This window comes from Metopolophium dirhodum, chromosome 1 (genome assembly GCF_019925205.1).
Source record: "Metopolophium dirhodum isolate CAU chromosome 1, ASM1992520v1, whole genome shotgun sequence".
Classification (NCBI taxonomy): Eukaryota; Metazoa; Arthropoda; class Insecta; order Hemiptera; family Aphididae; genus Metopolophium; species Metopolophium dirhodum.
Genome location: NC_083560.1, coordinates 52,788,049 through 52,806,006, shown reverse-complemented (window position 1 = coordinate 52,806,006; position 17,958 = coordinate 52,788,049). Strand labels below are relative to the sequence as shown.

At 26.2% G+C, this 17,958-nt stretch overlaps 2 protein-coding genes across 3 annotated transcripts; one reads left to right on the top strand and one right to left on the bottom strand.

The window, feature by feature from the left end:
- The first annotated feature begins 4 nt into the window (after positions 1 to 4).
- Positions 5 to 3,935, top strand: LOC132934678 (protein PBDC1). Its single transcript, XM_061001002.1, has 5 exons — positions 5 to 503; positions 1,456 to 1,521; positions 1,578 to 1,637; positions 1,899 to 2,039; positions 3,613 to 3,935. Exons 1-5 carry the CDS (start codon positions 474 to 476, stop codon positions 3,826 to 3,828), a joined length of 513 nt encoding a protein of 170 aa, XP_060856985.1. The 5' UTR covers positions 5 to 473; the 3' UTR covers positions 3,829 to 3,935.
- A 2,304-nt stretch (positions 3,936 to 6,239) lies between these two features.
- On the bottom strand, positions 6,240 to 15,268 carry LOC132934677 (FERM domain-containing protein 8). Of its 2 annotated transcripts, none has more exons than XR_009663059.1 (11): positions 14,970 to 15,268; positions 14,699 to 14,901; positions 14,222 to 14,395; positions 13,991 to 14,153; positions 13,769 to 13,930; positions 13,488 to 13,673; positions 11,226 to 11,355; positions 11,002 to 11,160; positions 10,799 to 10,919; positions 10,478 to 10,742; positions 6,240 to 8,043 (listed from the first exon to the last, which is right to left on the bottom strand). XR_009663059.1 is itself a non-coding variant. In XM_061001001.1 (11 exons), exons 1-11 carry the CDS (start codon positions 15,053 to 15,055, stop codon positions 8,000 to 8,002), a joined length of 1,527 nt encoding a protein of 508 aa, XP_060856984.1. In that variant the 5' UTR covers positions 15,056 to 15,268; the 3' UTR covers positions 6,246 to 7,999. The 2 variants fall into 2 exon arrangements, 1 of the variants encoding a protein (XP_060856984.1); XM_061001001.1 differs by having other exon boundaries at positions 6,246 to 8,043; positions 10,644 to 10,742.
- Positions 15,269 to 17,958: the final 2,690 nt, after the last annotated feature.

Sequence of the window (17,958 nt, the reverse complement as noted above, 5' to 3'; positions counted from 1 at the left end):
TTTGCAAGGCCGCGGTTGTTGTTATTTTTTAATAATTATTTGAACTATTGACATATTAACTAAGTTAAATATAAAACTTAGTTAATATGTCTATGATTATAACCACGGATCCGTGATTTTAACATATTATTTTGTTTGTGGATATCTCTTTTCCACGGTGCGTAGGTATACAAACAATGGTCGCTCGCGGTTAATATCTTTCGCCGCGCGTGCACGTGACCTCGCTATCAGAGCTTTTTGTTGTATTTCCTTATCACCGTGCGTCTATCACCGGACGGCGGACACCGAGGCTCGTGTCCAGACTTCTGATACGCATATGCCGCGTACTGTGTACATAATTATTCATTCGTCACTTGTGCCGTTTGCCGTTTTTTTCTGCCGTTCTACGATCAACTAGTAACTACAACACCGACACTCGACGTACGTCTGCTGTTCCACGACCGGTCGTTTTCCAGTAGCTTCGATTTTCCGTCATGAACAATATGACAGTTGCGAATGGTGTGGTAAGTGCTCGGACAACAGCGAATGGCGATATTGTAACTTCTTCGATCACACATGACACATATTGTACCTACTTACCTACCTACCCACTAATATTAACGTACATGTCTGTCTACTGGCCCACCCATCCGAGACCGTTTCGAGCGGCCAACGAAATCAAGTAGTCGGAGCATTCAGATAATCGATTTTCGTCCATGGGTACTGCACGTATTGTTGCACCACAATTTAATCATACAATTTAAAGTTGTTTGATAATTGTACCTACTGTATTTGTTTATTCATTTTCCTACGCGTTTGAATTATTTACGATTTATTACCTACATAGTTAATTTTCCTTGTCATTATTTAACACTCATATTATCATTTTTACTGTTCGTGCAATTATAAGTACAAATACAAAGCGTCTCTATTTGTATATATAATTTTTCTTTTGGTTTTGGTATGTTTTTCACTTTCGTATTTTAAAGATAATAATGTCAATATATTGGTACCTTTAATACGTCTACCCAGATAACAGGAGTGCTCAGAAACAAAAATTAAAACTGGTCATACATCACTGTTATATCACCTATACAATCTACATATCAGAACACCGCATAGGTATGTCAGTCGTACACACTCTTATTCTCTTGGTCGGTGGAGTATATGCTATAATATTTATTGTTACCTGTCGGATTCTTTCTGTCTTCTGATATTTAGTTCACTAGATAAGTAGGACATGATCCTCGTGGATTGTTGTAGGGTTTTTATAATATGTATTGTACAGTATATATTTGTTTTTATTACATATCACAATTACTAATTTTATCTAGGTACCTACCACTGTAATAATATGATCCCTAACAAAAATATCAACTTGTTAAGTTTGTGAAAGTATTTTAAATTATATTTTAATAAATTATAATTTAATAATTTCTAAAAAAACATGAATATTCATAAATATTATGTTTACAGGGAGCTGCAGAACTTTCTGTGGGTGCTAGTCTACTTTCAAGACCAGCTGATGAATATGGAAACGATGTAAGTATTTATTATTATTTGTGTTTGAGTGCACATTTTTAATTGTATATTTCTAGGGAAAAGTTGAAATGATGTGGGCCATCAAAGCATATGAACATGCAGAAATATATTTTAATGTAAGTACACTAAAATTTTATTTTTACATGAACTTAACTAAAAACCAATATGTTAAGTGAATCATGGTTCAACATTAATTAATTTGGACTTATAATATGAGAGATTATAATATGTTTATTTTATTAACTACTAACTATGCAATTAATAAAAATATATAATTGATAAATAATATACAATTTATAGTCTTTTATAATAAAAATAATTTTAATGTATTTGTAAAATTAAACACAATATACTAGCTATTATTTCTTTGATTTTAGTTGATATGTTCTGTTGATCCAAAGTTATTAAGATTGACTCCTCACGATGATAAGATTTATAAAGAATTTAGACGATTATTCCCTGATCTTCAAATAGAAGTTCTTGATGAAGAGGATGTAAAAAATGATTCATCTAAAATTGTAAGTATTTAAAATTGTATAATTTAGCAGTAAATATTGTAATAATCTATATAAATAAAAATGAAATTCTGTTCATTAGTAATCGCGCCATTTGAGAACGGCTAGACCAATCTGGCTCATTCTTTTATTTAGTGTTTGTAATAGTTCAAATAAGGTTTTTTTGAAGAGAAAAATTTGGAAAATTACCCAGAAGAGTACTTATACAGTAATTCCTATAGGCAGTGTTGTGCTAGGATAAAAAAATACAATCTAGATATAGATGGACAACATAATTTTTATCTAGACAACTATATAAGGCATTACCTCAAAATTTAAATTATAACATTTTATAATATTTAGCAATTTTGTTGGTTTTAATTTAATAAATTTCTGTTTTTTTTTTTTGCATATTTAGCCATAATATTATAGCACATATTAATTATGCAATTTTAGGTGCTATAAACTCCCAACCTTGGACTTATTATTTATTAGTTATGGATTTTGTAAATTATCTAGATAAATTTATCTAAATGAAAATTAGATATCAATTTTATTTTTTATTTGAGGGTGCTTATAGCCCATTTTTACAACACATATGCCAGGATTGCTCACAAAAAGATTTTTATTTATCTAAATTCTAAATGGTTGATATTAGTATATATTATAATTAAAGACCAGATTTATATTCTCTTAAAACACCTAAAATATAATGATAATATTCTCTAAAAAACCTTCAAAATATTCTCATTATATTCTCTTAAAAATTAAAAAAATTGCAAAAATAATCAATTAACATCAATATACTTCAATATTTTTTTTATTTTTCTCTGTCAAAACAAAGTATTTTTTGTTGAATAGTTCTATCCGTTGTGTTGATAGGTTTTTCAAATTGACTGATTTTTTTATTTGTTCATTTTAAAAATTAATAATTAATTACACGTAAATATGTAATAGCAAAAGTATAAAACAAAATTAAGACATTTGAATATTTGATAAACGACAAATGTATACATTGATCTTATCAGTATATGAAAACAACTTCCAGCATTGCAGTATAGCCACCATGTTAGTGAACTGCACGGTAACTTATGGTACTATAACTGCCTGTTTTTAAATTGTAAATGTTCAAAAAAAAAATTTTCCCCGTACCGTAAAATTAAAATTAAATAAATTATTATTCTCACAATTTACAAAATATTCCATAATATGCTAAATGGGTTAAATATTCCCTAACCCATGAAATATTCCCAAATATGCTAAAGAACTTTTTTTTTACGAACTCAGAATTTAACAAATCGTTAACATTTTTACTCTCATAAGACAGCATAGGCCTAGTAACAATATATAAAAACATATAATTCCGATCTTTCATTATTATACTATTATAATTAGTAGAAATATGGCATATACCTACATTTTTACAATAAACAATACATTTATAAATACAAAACTAATATTTGGCGCGGGCAACACCGGGGGCAGGGAATCTGGTATTATATAAAGGTGTGTGTTTCAGTGTTTGTATTTTCCATCACATTATTATTAAACCTACCAGAATAATTTAGAACTGTACATTTTTTTGTTTTATATATAGAAATGGAGAAGATTTTGCGATCTCTATAAGAATATGGAAAACTACAATTTTGGTACATTAATCAGAAAGGATGTTCATGGAGACTACAATGAGAGCAACAGCTTTATAGTTATAAGAATACAGTTTTACGCTATTGAATTGGCAAGAAATAGAGAAGGATTAAACGATATACATTTTATTAACAATATTTATGATAAGGTTGACTTTGAACCATAAAGATATGTATATAATATATACATGCACATTTATAATTTGACTAAATGATCTATGTAAGTAACATAATTTTGGCGATAAAATAAATTAATGTTTTTACTTGATCCTTATATTTGCTATTTAGTTTTTTTTTTCACTTTTTTCACTTATTCAATTATGTTGATTCCTAAAATGTCTAAGAACATCTTACACAGTTAAACATGACTTGCAAAATTAAACCTACTTTGTGTGATGGGAGTGTATACACTTGCCCATTAAGACTAAGATAAGTTAATTGTATTATGTTACATAGTTCGTCATGATTTTTACAGTATATAATTCTACAAAGGCATCGACATAAATATTATTAATAAACTTAAATTTCAAGTCAATACAATTTTATACACATATAACAATATGTCTTGATTCAAGCTTATTTGTGAAATATTTTATTTCAATTAGGTATTTACTAAAAAATTAAATGTACATTTTTATCTTAAGAGATTCCACGCCACAGTTTATTGGAGCAAAATACACCTATGCCTGTTCCCAACGTACTGCCTCGTGTCTTACTCTAATCATAGTTTTTTTTTAATATTTGATTTTATTATGAAGTCTATATTAAAAATTCCTCCGCAGTCAATGGTGTAAGCGTTACTCACTTGCATACATGTGTCATAAAACCCATAACATCAAAATTATTTCATGGAAAAAGGTTATAATTCGATCCTAAACGAGTTCCAACATACCGACTTGATTTATGACATGGTTTATTTTGATGTTAAGATTACATTAGATCCTTTGAGCCACATTTTAAATTTATTGTTCTTAAAAAGAACAAATCTCACTTAAAATCTATAAAAAAACTCGTATTTTTAGAAATTTTGGAGAAAAAATAGTTTTAACATTTTTTTATAATTCTGACTCAAAGAATTCAAAATAGACTACATAATAAATTCTAATATATTTTAAAAATTATTATCGGAGTGAAATTAAATTCACTACATTGGAACTAGTATAGGTATATTTTGCTCAAAAAAAAATGGTAGAGTGGAGTCCCCTTAAGAAGAATCCTTGCTGATTACCTAAGGGTTCTGTAGGACAATCTCAAAAGATTCCGCCAGATGTATGTGAATATCGGGAAAATTATTTGATATTATACTTGGAAAAAAAAGTTCATCTAAATAATAGTAACTAGTAAAATGTTGCTTTAAAATATTTGTTTTACAGACATTGGGGTTCCACGAAACACGAAACTTTTTCCAAAGTGTGCCGTGGTAATGAAAGTTTGGGAATCGCTAATATAAATACTAATTGAATCATCTACGTTATCTCCGAGTGTAGGTGGTTTAGAGCAGTGGTTCTCAACCAGTGTGTCCCCAAAGAAATTTTTTATTTATATTGTACATGTCCAAAGTATGAATATATATGATATTATTATGAATATTTTTTTGGGTAGTAGGGTAGTAGATAAAATTGTTCTTAATATAAAATTTAATCTAACATACTATAGCGGCATAATTTACAAGGAATAATTATAGATAAAAATATAATATTACAATTGTGTTTCATAAATAATTTCAATTCCTCAAAATAAGTTGTCATATTCAGTTATTTCAATATTTATCCAGTTCAGAGTATATTACAAAATAGGACATCCATCTATAATAAGGTATGTAATTATCTCATTATTTGGAAATAATAAACATGGTCTATTTTCAGTTTAATATTGATCCATTGATAGTGTTCAATATTGTACTATTTCATATTCGCAATAGGTATTTTTCCTAAATTCAAAGTGAACAATAATCAATATGTTATATCATACTAATATTTCCAACTGCACAGCATCCTATTAAAATTGATAATGAAGTCATTGATCTGGTGAACGACCAGTGTGTTATCATTTATCATACATCTCTTCTTTCATCGACTTTAGAAATTAGAAATAACAAAAACCAATTTGGTGGTCTTCTTAGTTATTGTTGTATGGTAGTAGTAAGATATGTATTTATTTGATATAAAATCTTTTAAATTTCAAAAGAATACACATTGTTATTCATATGTATTAATTTATTTTTATTAGTAATATTTTAAGTTTTATTTAGTACATTTGATATTTTATAAGGTAAAGAATTTTGGCCGCGAAGAGAGCATAATATTAGCTTCACATTGTAAATGTATTCTTTATTATGAAATGGCCACCATGGCGTATATATTATATTAGCATTTTTTTTATATTTTAACCTAGGATATTGAATAACTTTATTGTTATTATTATTGTTTAATAAATTATGCAACTGAAGTGTAAGTAATCCTAAGTGACAATACCACACAAAGAAAACAAGAAATAATAAAGAATGTGTTATAAACCCAAAAGTATAATATAATTATTTTTCCAATGTAATTTAGAATAATAAATTATACAGTAATATATTTATGAGATTTAATGAAGATAGTAATATTCAATATATGGTGTACGCAAAAGCTTAAATAACAGGAAACTTGGATCAAAGGTGAAAACAACAAGTTGTTTTTACCTATTCACATAATAATGCAAGTTAACAGTAATGGGAGGTAAAATTAGAATATTGAATATCACGCTTCCATACGTCATTGTGAGAACCCTCATAAATACAGGTAGAGCGCCTAGCATTACTTAAAAGTCAGCACTTGTTAAAGGTCCAATAAGCCTACGACAGTGCATCTAGTTATTTAATGTACAGTTATAAAGTGTTTTGTTATATTGTTAAATAATAATTAAGTGTTCAATTATTTCAAATACCTATCTTTCTCAACAATACGTCTCAAGACAATAACAAACATGATACATGGCTTAAATAATCATTGTGGTATAGATCGCAATGTCCTGCACAGCAATCACTACAAATGTTAACTTAATAAAACACAATATAAATAATGTTTGCGCTAAACATAAGAGGAATTAAATCTATATTGAAAAAAAAAAAACAATTATAAAATTAATTGATGAAGTTATTATTTATTAAACACTGCAATTTCATATCTAAACTACATTTAAACATACAACTTATATGTTAAAACTTATATAACACCTATAAATAAATCAAATAATATTAATATCAATAATATCACTATTTGGATCAATAACTATACATTAAAAATTAACAAATTTAGGAAGCATCATATCACATAACAAACAATAACAAATTTAAAATGTAATTAAATAACTACTTGAATAATCCGAATGTATGTTATTAGTTTATAAGCTATTATTTATCAGATCTTAGAATTTAGAACATTTAAGCAAAAGTTTATACATCTCCTTTAATACTAATAACTTAATACACATGTGTAATTAAGGCATTAAGAAATAATCTTCAATAAAATTGTTTTTGCTTTATTTAATACTTAGTTTTAGTCAGTTATATACTATTAAATTTAAATATATCTTACATTTTAGTTTAATTTGTAAATTACACAAACTCTTAAAAAACATTATAATATTATACATGACTGCACTGCACAAGTAGTACTAGTACACATAATATTATGTACGATTGTACAAATTATATTGAGAATTTTATTTGGATAATTGAAATACAAACAGACAAGTAAATAGTAGTTTCATATTAGTAATTAAATACTCTATTCAACATTAGAAGCAGCCCAGGTTGGCAACCAGTTTTGTCATTGACTTAAAGGTCGCACACAACTGTTTGACTTACTTTATCATCCACCAATAGCTGATATACAGAACAATGACATGAACACAAGTCGGCCCAAGTTATTTCTTGTGTATAATAGAGTATAAATCTGTATTATTACTTTATAAAACAAACACAAGCAACATAAGTCAACTATTACATTATCAGAACAATTGTAATGCCCTATTTACTAAGTACAAGGTATACTTTGACTGGGAAATGCCCTGGAAAAATAGTATTTTATTGAGTTGCCCTTTAAATATTTATTTAAATTAATGGTAACTAAATTAAAATATATAAACCTACATAAAAAAACTCTTTAAAACTTATTTTAAACTAAATTAAAACAAAGTAAGCAAAATTGACTAGGAGAAGGTAATCACATGTATTATATCTTGATACAATAGTATTCAATGGTAAGAAGTAGAAGAAATGTGAATTAAAGAAAAGGATAGCGGTATAGAGATCAGTAGAAAAAAATTAAAGTATATTATATTAAGTATCCACTTTCAGTAGCTGAATGACCAAGATCCCATTTGTCCGATACAATGACCTATAAAAAAAAAAAAGTATGCATATGTTATTATCTTTTGTGTAATATAATTGAAAATAATATAATATGTATAATATATTAGTTAAGGTACAAAAACAAAATTATTTTTAGTAAGGTATGTAAAAAAACAAACTAATTGGTTATGAAAACATGATGAAAAGCTAAAGGTACGGTTAGTTATTGCAACGAGCCACATGATTGCTCTGCTATGGAACAGCTTTATGATCATAAACTTGTTGCAGCCAACCACTGATACTGGTTTCAGAGCAGTATATTTTGAGGCTGAAATTTGCAAATTGGAAAGCGTACATTAAGGTAAAGATAATCAAATTATCATATAACCGGGTCTAACAGGAAAACCTGACAAAAGAAAACTTTTATCTAAACGATATTTTTAAAATGTTCTTGTTTTATATAATTTATTGATGTTTTCATTGAATGTATAATGTTTTAATTTTTATTTTAGATTCTGAGTGGAACTATGAATTTTACAATAATGAGTATTTTTTTTATTATTATTTTTGGGTTATTTGGGTAAAAAAGCGTAAAAATTTAATACAAGGCTCCTGATATAATGTTACAATAGCAGTTGAAAAATATTAAAAACACATAGGCACAATTTTTTTTATAAGCATTTAAAGTTCATATTTTGACAAAATTTAATAATTATTTTGTAGTTAAAAATGTATAAAATGTTCAACTTTAATAGCTAAGGATTGAAAATTTAAAACAAGGTTCCACTTAAATAGGTAAATATATAAATTACTTTATTCACAATAATATCATCAAATATACTTAGTAATATCATAATCTGACTAACTGTATTCGCTCGTATAGATATGAATACCTATTTAAAAGTGCTCATGAAATATTATTAAAAAAGTTAATATTTTTTGAATTTAAAATGTTTTATTACAATTAAAATGTTTTATTTCTGGATCAACTTTATTTAACAAAAATAATAAGATTTTAAATAATTAAAAAAAAAACTACATGAATTAAATAAAATTTTTTACAATGAACACCAGATTTACAAATTGACTATTTTGAATCTTTCCATAAAATTGTTTATCAGATTTTAATTTTTTTATTTTCAGTATTAAAAGATAAAAATAAATATGACATAATACTACCTAGTAAAAGTCAATAAATTATACATAAAAAAAAAATATATTATTGTTTGGAACAAAAGTTATTTAATTTGTCAAATTTATTTACTCTGTATAAAGTATAATATTTAAATAAAATAAATGGTAATTATCGGGCAGTCACTATTCACTGCCACTTTTACAATCTTAGAATAAACTCAATTCTGTTATTGCAACTATCACTATACTAGACATTTTTATTGGAGTGGGCGACTTTTCCTGATAATTTCAAACATGTTCCTGTAGAGAGGAGGCTGAAAAATTTATTGACACCATTTTTTTTTAAAACTAATTAGTGTAAATATATACACTTTGAATATTTGTATTAAATATAATTTAAAATTAATTATATCATATATTATAAGTTTGGTTCATGTTGACAATAATTAGGTTTATTTAATTGAATACAGTCAAGAGTATAAAATATTTTAATATTATTAAATAATAATTTATAATAATGCTGAATACGATAGTGGAATTGAAATAGTACTAAAATATTTAGTTTTATGTTTTATTTCAATATTTAAAATACCTAACCACAACAGTGCGTCAACACGGCATAGCAACAAATTACAAAATAGTTTTGGGTATAATTTTATTGAATTAACAATTTTAAATTATAATATTGTAAATTGTAATACAATTTAAGGTGCATTATTTACAGTTGCATATAATATTTTTTTATTTACCTTTCCATGAAATTGTGTACTTTTGTAGATTGTCAATACACATTGTTTACTTAAAAGTTGAACGCACATTTTTAAAGTCGTTCATAGAACAAATAAAATCTAATTCAATATACTGAAGTAAGTACCTAGAGGGTAGTATCTACAATATATTATAATCGAGGCTATTTAAGATGGGCAAAGGCGATAAAAAACCATAAATAAAGTAATATAATATTATTAGTGCGTTCCACATTTAAATTTTCTAAAAATTCATACAATGGTCAGAATTACAGATACTTCTGATAATAATAATTATTATTGTTTTAAATTTGTATAATATTTTCAAATATATTTTGTTAGTATATGTCCATTTAATATATTAGATTAGCCGATACTAATTTCTTTATTTGATAAAGTTACAAATATCAAGTGCTAAAATTATTTTAATATGTTAGTGTGAAGAGTTAAAATAATATTTGACTCCTACATTTTATTGTATTCCAGTTGATTATTACTTATTACGTATTGTTAATATAATTAATTATTTGGTTAAATCCAAACTAGCTAAATATAACAACACTAATAATAAAGCTTAATTCCAACTCATTAGAAACTTACTTTAGTCCATTGCCGTAGATTAAATTCAAAAGTAGTATACAAACCATGCATAATGGTGTGTGATCAAATTAACTATATTATAAACAACTTTCTAAATGATGAATATATGTGCTAACAAGCTGTAAAAAGATGATCCGTTTAATATGGATGAATATTATAAACATACCATCTTCGTCAAATGTAGCCAGTGTCAACTTATTTAGTTTATTACACAATCGCGATTGTGGTTCGCTGCGGAACAAATGTGCCAAAGGTACTTGCGATCCTATTCATAACATATTAAATTAAAATTTTTGACATATAAATAATTAAGTTGATTACCATCGCCAACAGAAATATGTTCAAAGCCGCCAGTTCTATCTACATCGTCATATTCATTCATAGCTAATTTGTGTCTAAAATCTTCAACGAAACAGGCAATTAGTGCATCGATCATGACAGCCTAAAAAATAGAGTATTTTGAAAATCAACTTAATGGTTTATGTATTATGAAACATCAGTTAAATATTAATCGCTATATTTACTTGTTTAGAAAACACTTGTAAAATTTTTGAAACTCTTGTTCCGTTTTCTAATACTAAAAACTGTAGAAATATACATGGTAAACAATGATCATTATCTTCTTGAGATGGCTTAGCGAATTCCCATGAAAAATCTTGATACTTAAGACCCAGCAATAAACTCTGAAATGATTAAATTATAAAATTAGATAATCTACAAACTATTACAGAAATTTGTAAGAAATTACATTTTCCACACAGTCCAAGATATAAACTCCTTCGGTGTTGACTGCAATGTAAATAGGAACATCTTTATGGTTAATTAAAGACATCAAACCTCGAACAGGTTGTTCAATTTGACCATGGAAAAAAGCACACCTAAACACATTTTGAATTAATTATTATAAGTTGTGAAATACCTAACTAAATGTTTATTTGATAAGCAATAAACATATAAACATAAAATAAACTCTGAGGAAATTCTAGTTGTACTGTACTTCAATTCAAGGCAGGGCATTAACGAGTTAAAAAGTTAAAGTTAAGTAAAAAGTTAATTTAATTTTAACTTTTTAACTTAACTAGTTGCTTTTGGAACTTTTTGCTTTTGTGAGATGTGGGCTTATCATTTTATCTCTATTTTAATACTTTATTAAAAACGTACACTTTCAATAATAATATCTATATGTATATAATGCTTAATTAAATAATATTAATTAATTATTAATTATTATTTATTAGATAGACAACTACTATTGTTCTATTTTTAGAAAGAAAAATTTGAATGACATACTGTAAAAAGTATAAACACAATAATCTATAAGTTAGTTTTGGGTTGGTAAAAAATAAACTATGCTAGCGTTGTATAAAAAACAATAAATTTAAAAAAAATGTTTAACTAAGTTAACCAAAAATTTAATTTACTTTTAACCGGGCTTTTAACTATTTTTTATTGATGCATAATAACTTAATTAAACTGAATTGAAAAAAAATCATTGACCTACTCAGCCTTGACTTAAATTCAGTATAAGTTTAGCGCATGAGTTTTTATCCTGGGCCTCCACACGAGAATACTCAGCGAGACCTAGTATTCTTTTTTTGTGAATTAAATGAATAATAATAATAATAATTGGGACTTAGACATAAGAATTTTTTAATGTTATAAGTTGGTTAAGGTTTTACGATATTTTTATTTACTTGAGCTCAGATATAAAAAAAAAAGTTGAAAGACCAGGACCCTTAAGGATCAATATGTAATGGGTCTCACATTGATGGTTACTTTTTACAATGTTTTAATTGTATAGTAAGTTATGATTTAAGTCAAGATTTATATGTTTTTACATATCGTTATTGTATAAATGTAGATATGTTTTGCAATTACGTGTTTTTAAGTTTTTAAAATGAATAAAATAAAAAAATCTGTTAATTTTAATTTTAACAATGGGTAGAACCATTCAACACGTAAGACACTATTTTAACGGTTACTATAGAGCAATTATTTCATTATGTTAGTGTATACCTAATTGAATCAGTCGTTTGAAAAACCTAATTAGTCCCAATAAAATAAAAATAACTTTTCTTACTGATTTCTATTGATTCCTAAAATGTGTACCGCTATTAAAAACTATTTTAAAAGATGGGCAAGTTGGGATTCTCTTAAAATATGTAGATCTACACATGAATAATCCAAACATGCAATGAAACAACTGATTCAACAATTGTAAAAAAAATTAAATAATTATACATATAATTGAGTTTGTTGATTATTATTGCATATTATTTTAATTTTTAAGAGAATATAAGGAGAATATTAGCATTATATTTTATTTTATGTGTCTTAATAGAACAATTCCGAACTTTAGTTGTGATCATTTTAAAACTGTAAATTGATTGTACATTTTAAAGTGCTTATAACTTTTGTTTCGAAATTAAAATGTTATGAAAAAAGAAAAGCTTGTGTGGATTCTTAGATAATTATCTAACTTTTAAATTTGATAATAGATGAACTCAATCTAATGTATAAAATAAATAACAGTAAAAAGGACTATTCTGAATGTATAATTGGCCATGTTATGCATTAGTAAGACTGAGACAACATAACAAATTTGTGTTCACCAGTTTTAATTGTATGCAATTTCACTGTTATATTTGTAAAATTGAGATTTTACTTATTGTGCTATTATTACTAAAGGGAACCTACACGTTTATAAATAAATAAATACTTATATAGCAATAGGTATCATATAATATAAATATATTTAATATGTACCTATTTATCGATATTTTAATAATATAATTTAACAATTATCATTAAAATTGTATATTTTTATTATTATTATAAATTATTATTTTGACAGCTGTATCCAATAGGTTAAGTATAGCTTTGTGGATTTGTTTTCCTAGATTCGACAACTCTAGTGTGAAGTAATGTAATATATTATGATTTGTTTTATCCAAATTCTTTTTGTTTAAATTTTAGTTATTTTATAAAATTAAACATCTATAATTCTTACCCATAAAATGGTAGCATGTAACAGCACTCTAAATATTTGTGGTAAAGTCTACGATCAGATCCAGTTATCTGTATATGTTTTAAATGGTCTGCTAGCCGAGAATGAGGTGTACTTTTTCTATCAAGGTTTAACCATGATGACCAGCTTTTGTATAGATGGGATGGTAAAAATCTTTCCCGGTTATCTCTATAAGGTTATTGCAATAATTAGTTAATATAAAAACAATGTTCTTATGTTTTAAATACAACAATATTGACTTAGAATCTTGATAAAAATTATACCTAAAAAAACTTGAGGTGTACTGTTGTAAATTGTTTGGACCTAATTCTATACGGCACTGCAAACTAGCTAACATCAAACAGTGGTTCACTTCAACAGGATACCGACCTTGTAATACATTATATTTAGCTTCAGCATACAATAGCTCAATAATTTTTTGGTCCCTTCAACAAATATAATTTTAAAAAAAATTGTTGAAATATATGCAAAGTAAGTACACTTACTTAATTTTTTCTTCATCTTTTCTGGGAAAAAAAACATTTCTTTGAAAACTCAAAATGGGTTCTTTGAAAATAACTTTTTTGGTTTGAGTGCAGTATTTTTCTTCGAGTGTAGGCCATTTTTGAAAAACTGTCAATAATTTGTGATGTGGTTTTAACTGGATTTCTGAAAAATAAAAATAAATTTATGGGTACTAAGTAAATTATATTATATTATACTCGATATTTATTTACCTAAAACGTTTGATTTCATCCAAATTGTAAAAATATTCTTTGCGATTCTTGATAATCCCAAATTTTTTTGCATTATTATAATATCAACAAGATCTGATACTGTAGTTGTGTTTGCATCTTCTATATCCATATGTAAGACTATATCAGCCATTGTGTAAATATATACACTGAGCGCTATAAACAATTAATCTTAAGTATGGTAGTTCACTTTATACATTTAGATAATATGTTAAAATGTATTTTAAAGGTGTTGAAAAGACTAATTAATACATTTATTCAAATAATTTTAGCATTTTTATTTTAAATTATAATTTAAACAATAGGTAGGTTACACAACAATTATTATTTAACAAAATATTTATACCATAGGCCTAATTTAAGGGGTGCAAAACAAATAATGCAAACCACGGAGACATAATCAATAATTGACAGTTATATATATAACTATTTAATTTAATTTATTATAATAATACTCACGTTTCTTTATAGGTTTTGGAGCGGTTTGGAATGCTAGTGGAGCACTTATTATCGGCTTGGAACATGATTGTATAGGATCATTACGAGAATGATTGTGGGATCTTTTGTGTTCCAATGATCGTTTCAGTTCTTTCCTCCGCATAGTACTTGATTCGGTCCTTACTGCTCTCGTATGGGGCCAATTCCGGTTTTGAGGAAAGTCACTAACACAAATAAAAATCTAAATTAGTATAGGTAATCGCTGAATACACTGCAGGTATCGTAATATTACCTGTATTCATCGGGAGGCCGTATGAACTGTTGCCTGTTTCGAGGATACTCAACAGGAACAATCGTAATATATTTATCTGTTTCCATTTTTGGTTCGTTCTAGCTTATTTCACAATGAACTACGTAGAGTGGAGTAAAGCGCTCGTAGTTTATTGAATTGCGATTTATCTACAATAAAGCAACAAGTAACAATAGGAAGCACGACACGAATACGAACACTAATTTATATTTTGAGCGAAAATAAGCTATGCACACAATCATAATAATAAAATGGTATTATTGACTGTCACAATCATGATAAAAAAGTTGAACGCAAATGCAAACGCAAAGTAGTCTTATACAATGATAACGTTATCATATTATCATGAGTGTGTGTGCATATATCATAGATTATATTATCTATGGCATAAATACAGTATCTACTATCTTGTTCGATGGGAAAGTGAATCTACTTTGTGCATTCGAGAGGTCAAATTTTAAAATTCTCAATAGTTTTCAAAAGCGCCGGAAAAAACAAACGGGAATTTTTACGCAATATCGTTTTTCCACAAAATCGATTTTGGTTTTTGGTGTAACTCTAAAACAAATGAATGTATATTATATACATGACATTTTAACTGGTTGTTTATATTTGCATTTTCTATTCACGATAATATATTTTGATTTGTTTGGAAACTGTTTAGGAACATTTTCAGTTTCCAATTGTATTAGTATTTATTTCTATGAATGTCAATAAAACTTTATTTGTTGGTTAAAAAAGCTTGAAAATGTAATACAAGGATCCTACTACCTATATTGTTACAATGACATATGAAAAATATTAAAAATCCAAATTCCATATTCACAATTTTTTTTATAACCATTGAAAGTTCAAATATTGACAAAATACGGACAAATCACGAAAATTAGCAAATTATTTTGAGTTGAGAATTCATAAAAATTGTTCTTTTTAAATCTAAGATTTGAAAATGTAATACCTACAAGATTATTCATAAGTTTATCTACCTATATCAAAAAAAAAAAATGTCTACTAGCAAATCAAATTAAATATTTATGAGCGTTTGAAGTTCAAAATTTTACAATATTGGATATTCACTCGATTTCTCATGTAGCGGTTTTATTATCTTATTGTTATTAAAAAACGAATAACTGTGAATACATGAAAATTGTACTGAATGTTCATATATTCATTTTCTATACACGTTAACATTTGAAAATATTTTGACTCTTTTTGAGCTGTTTGTATGGAAATTATCAGTTTTCAATTTTTTTAGTTTTTTTTTCTATAAATATGAATAAAATTGTATTTGTTGGGTAAAAATTTGTTGGAAAATGTAATGCAAGGCCCCTGATATATTGTCACAATAGCATTTGAAAAATATTAAAAATACATGGGCACAATTTTTTTTATAAGGATTTAAATTTTGAATTTTGACAAAATTTATCAAATTTAAAATTTGATAATTATTTTGTAGTTAAAAATGTATAAAATGTTCAAATTTTATAGCAAAGGATTGAAAATTGAAAACAAGGTTCAACGTAAATAGGTTATAACTTATAATATATCAACTACTTTATACACAATAACATCATCTAATACACCTGCTACTTAGTATTATCATAGGCTGACCGACCGTTTTCGCTCAGAATCGTTTTTCTTATACAATGATATTATATCATTAAATTCAAATTTAACACCATCCATTACAGCGACCCACTTGTAACCTATTGTATAGCAGAGCAACATCCACTTACCCACCATTTTTTTTATTTTTATTTTTTTTTTTTTTATCATCGCCTTTCAGGACAGTAAAAGTGTTTTGATTTTCTTCAACGGTATCTTTTTTGATAGGAAAGTGAAACTAGTTGGTACTTTGGGGGGTCAAAAGTAAATTTTTTCCAGTAGTTTTCAAAAGCGCCAAAAAAACCAAAAGAAAAATTAAGTATAACACGAATTTTTACGCAAAATCATAAAATTTATGAAAATGTGCAAATTATTTTGAGTTAGAAATTCATAAAAATTTTTCTATCTAAATCTAAGAGTTTAAAAAGTAATACGAGATTCCTCATAAGATTGTCTATCTTTATCAACTAAACAAATGTCTACTAGCAAATCAAATTAAATTTTTATGAGCGTTTGAAGTTCATATTTTTACAAAATTGGATATTCCCTCGATATTTCTCATTTATAGCGGTTTTGTTATTTTATTGTTATTCAAAACGAATAACTGTAGATACATGAAAAATTTACTGAATGTTTTCATTTTCATTTTCTATACACCATCTATTTGAAAATATTTTGACTCTTTTTAAGCTGTTTACGGACATTGTCAGATTTCATTTTTTTCTAGGTTTTAATGCAAGGCTCCTGATATATTGTTACAATATCTGCAGTTGAAAAATATTAATAATACATAGGCACAATTATTTTATAAGTATTTAAAGTTTATCAAAATTAAAATTTATAATTATTTTGTAGTTAAAAACGTATAAAATGTATAATTTTTATATCTAAGGATTGAAAATTTAAAACATATTTCCACGGAAGTAGGTATTCTTTAACCAAAAAATCTCAAAAATATCCAGTATTTGCATATAAATTCGGTCCCTAATAATAAGTAATAACTTATAACAATATAAATATAATATATTTTATTTTCTTATTAATTTCCGAATGTCTGGATGCTTATGTCCACAGTGTTGTGCAAATCATTTTAATCCTTCTAATTATTTTTTTTAATCTATTAATATAAGTAAGTATTTATGTTTTAAATAAAATGTATTTTGAAAAACGATGAAATATTATTACATATGTTGGTATTACTTAGTTTTTATTTGTAGTTAGAACTATACATATTTTGTCAGTTATTTCTGTTAGATAGATGCATCACCTATGCGCCGTACCTAGTTAAATATCTATTACAGGTCTAATACTTCAGCGACATGGGTACCTTCGTGATACCTACCCTTTTATTTATTGTCTACGAAGT

Bases quoted from the DNA above. Each gene is read 5' to 3' on its own strand.
- LOC132934678 (XM_061001002.1), top strand. From the start codon at position 474: ATGAACAATATGACAGTTGCGAATGGTGTG. The intron at 504-1,455 runs GTAAGTGCTCGG...TTATGTTTACAG, and splicing joins TGACAGTTGCGAATGGTGTG to GGAGCTGCAGAACTTTCTGT. The intron at 1,522-1,577 runs GTAAGTATTTAT...GTATATTTCTAG, and splicing joins CTGATGAATATGGAAACGAT to GGAAAAGTTGAAATGATGTG.
- LOC132934677 (XM_061001001.1), bottom strand. From the start codon at position 15,055: ATGGAAACAGATAAATATATTACGATTGTTCCTGTTGAGTATCCTCGA. The intron at 11,356-13,487 runs GTAAGAATTATA...AAATGTGTTTAG, and splicing joins TACATGCTACCATTTTATGG to GTGTGCTTTTTTCCATGGTC. The intron at 10,743-10,798 runs GTAATCAACTTA...TGTTATGAATAG, and splicing joins ACATATTTCTGTTGGCGATG to GATCGCAAGTACCTTTGGCA.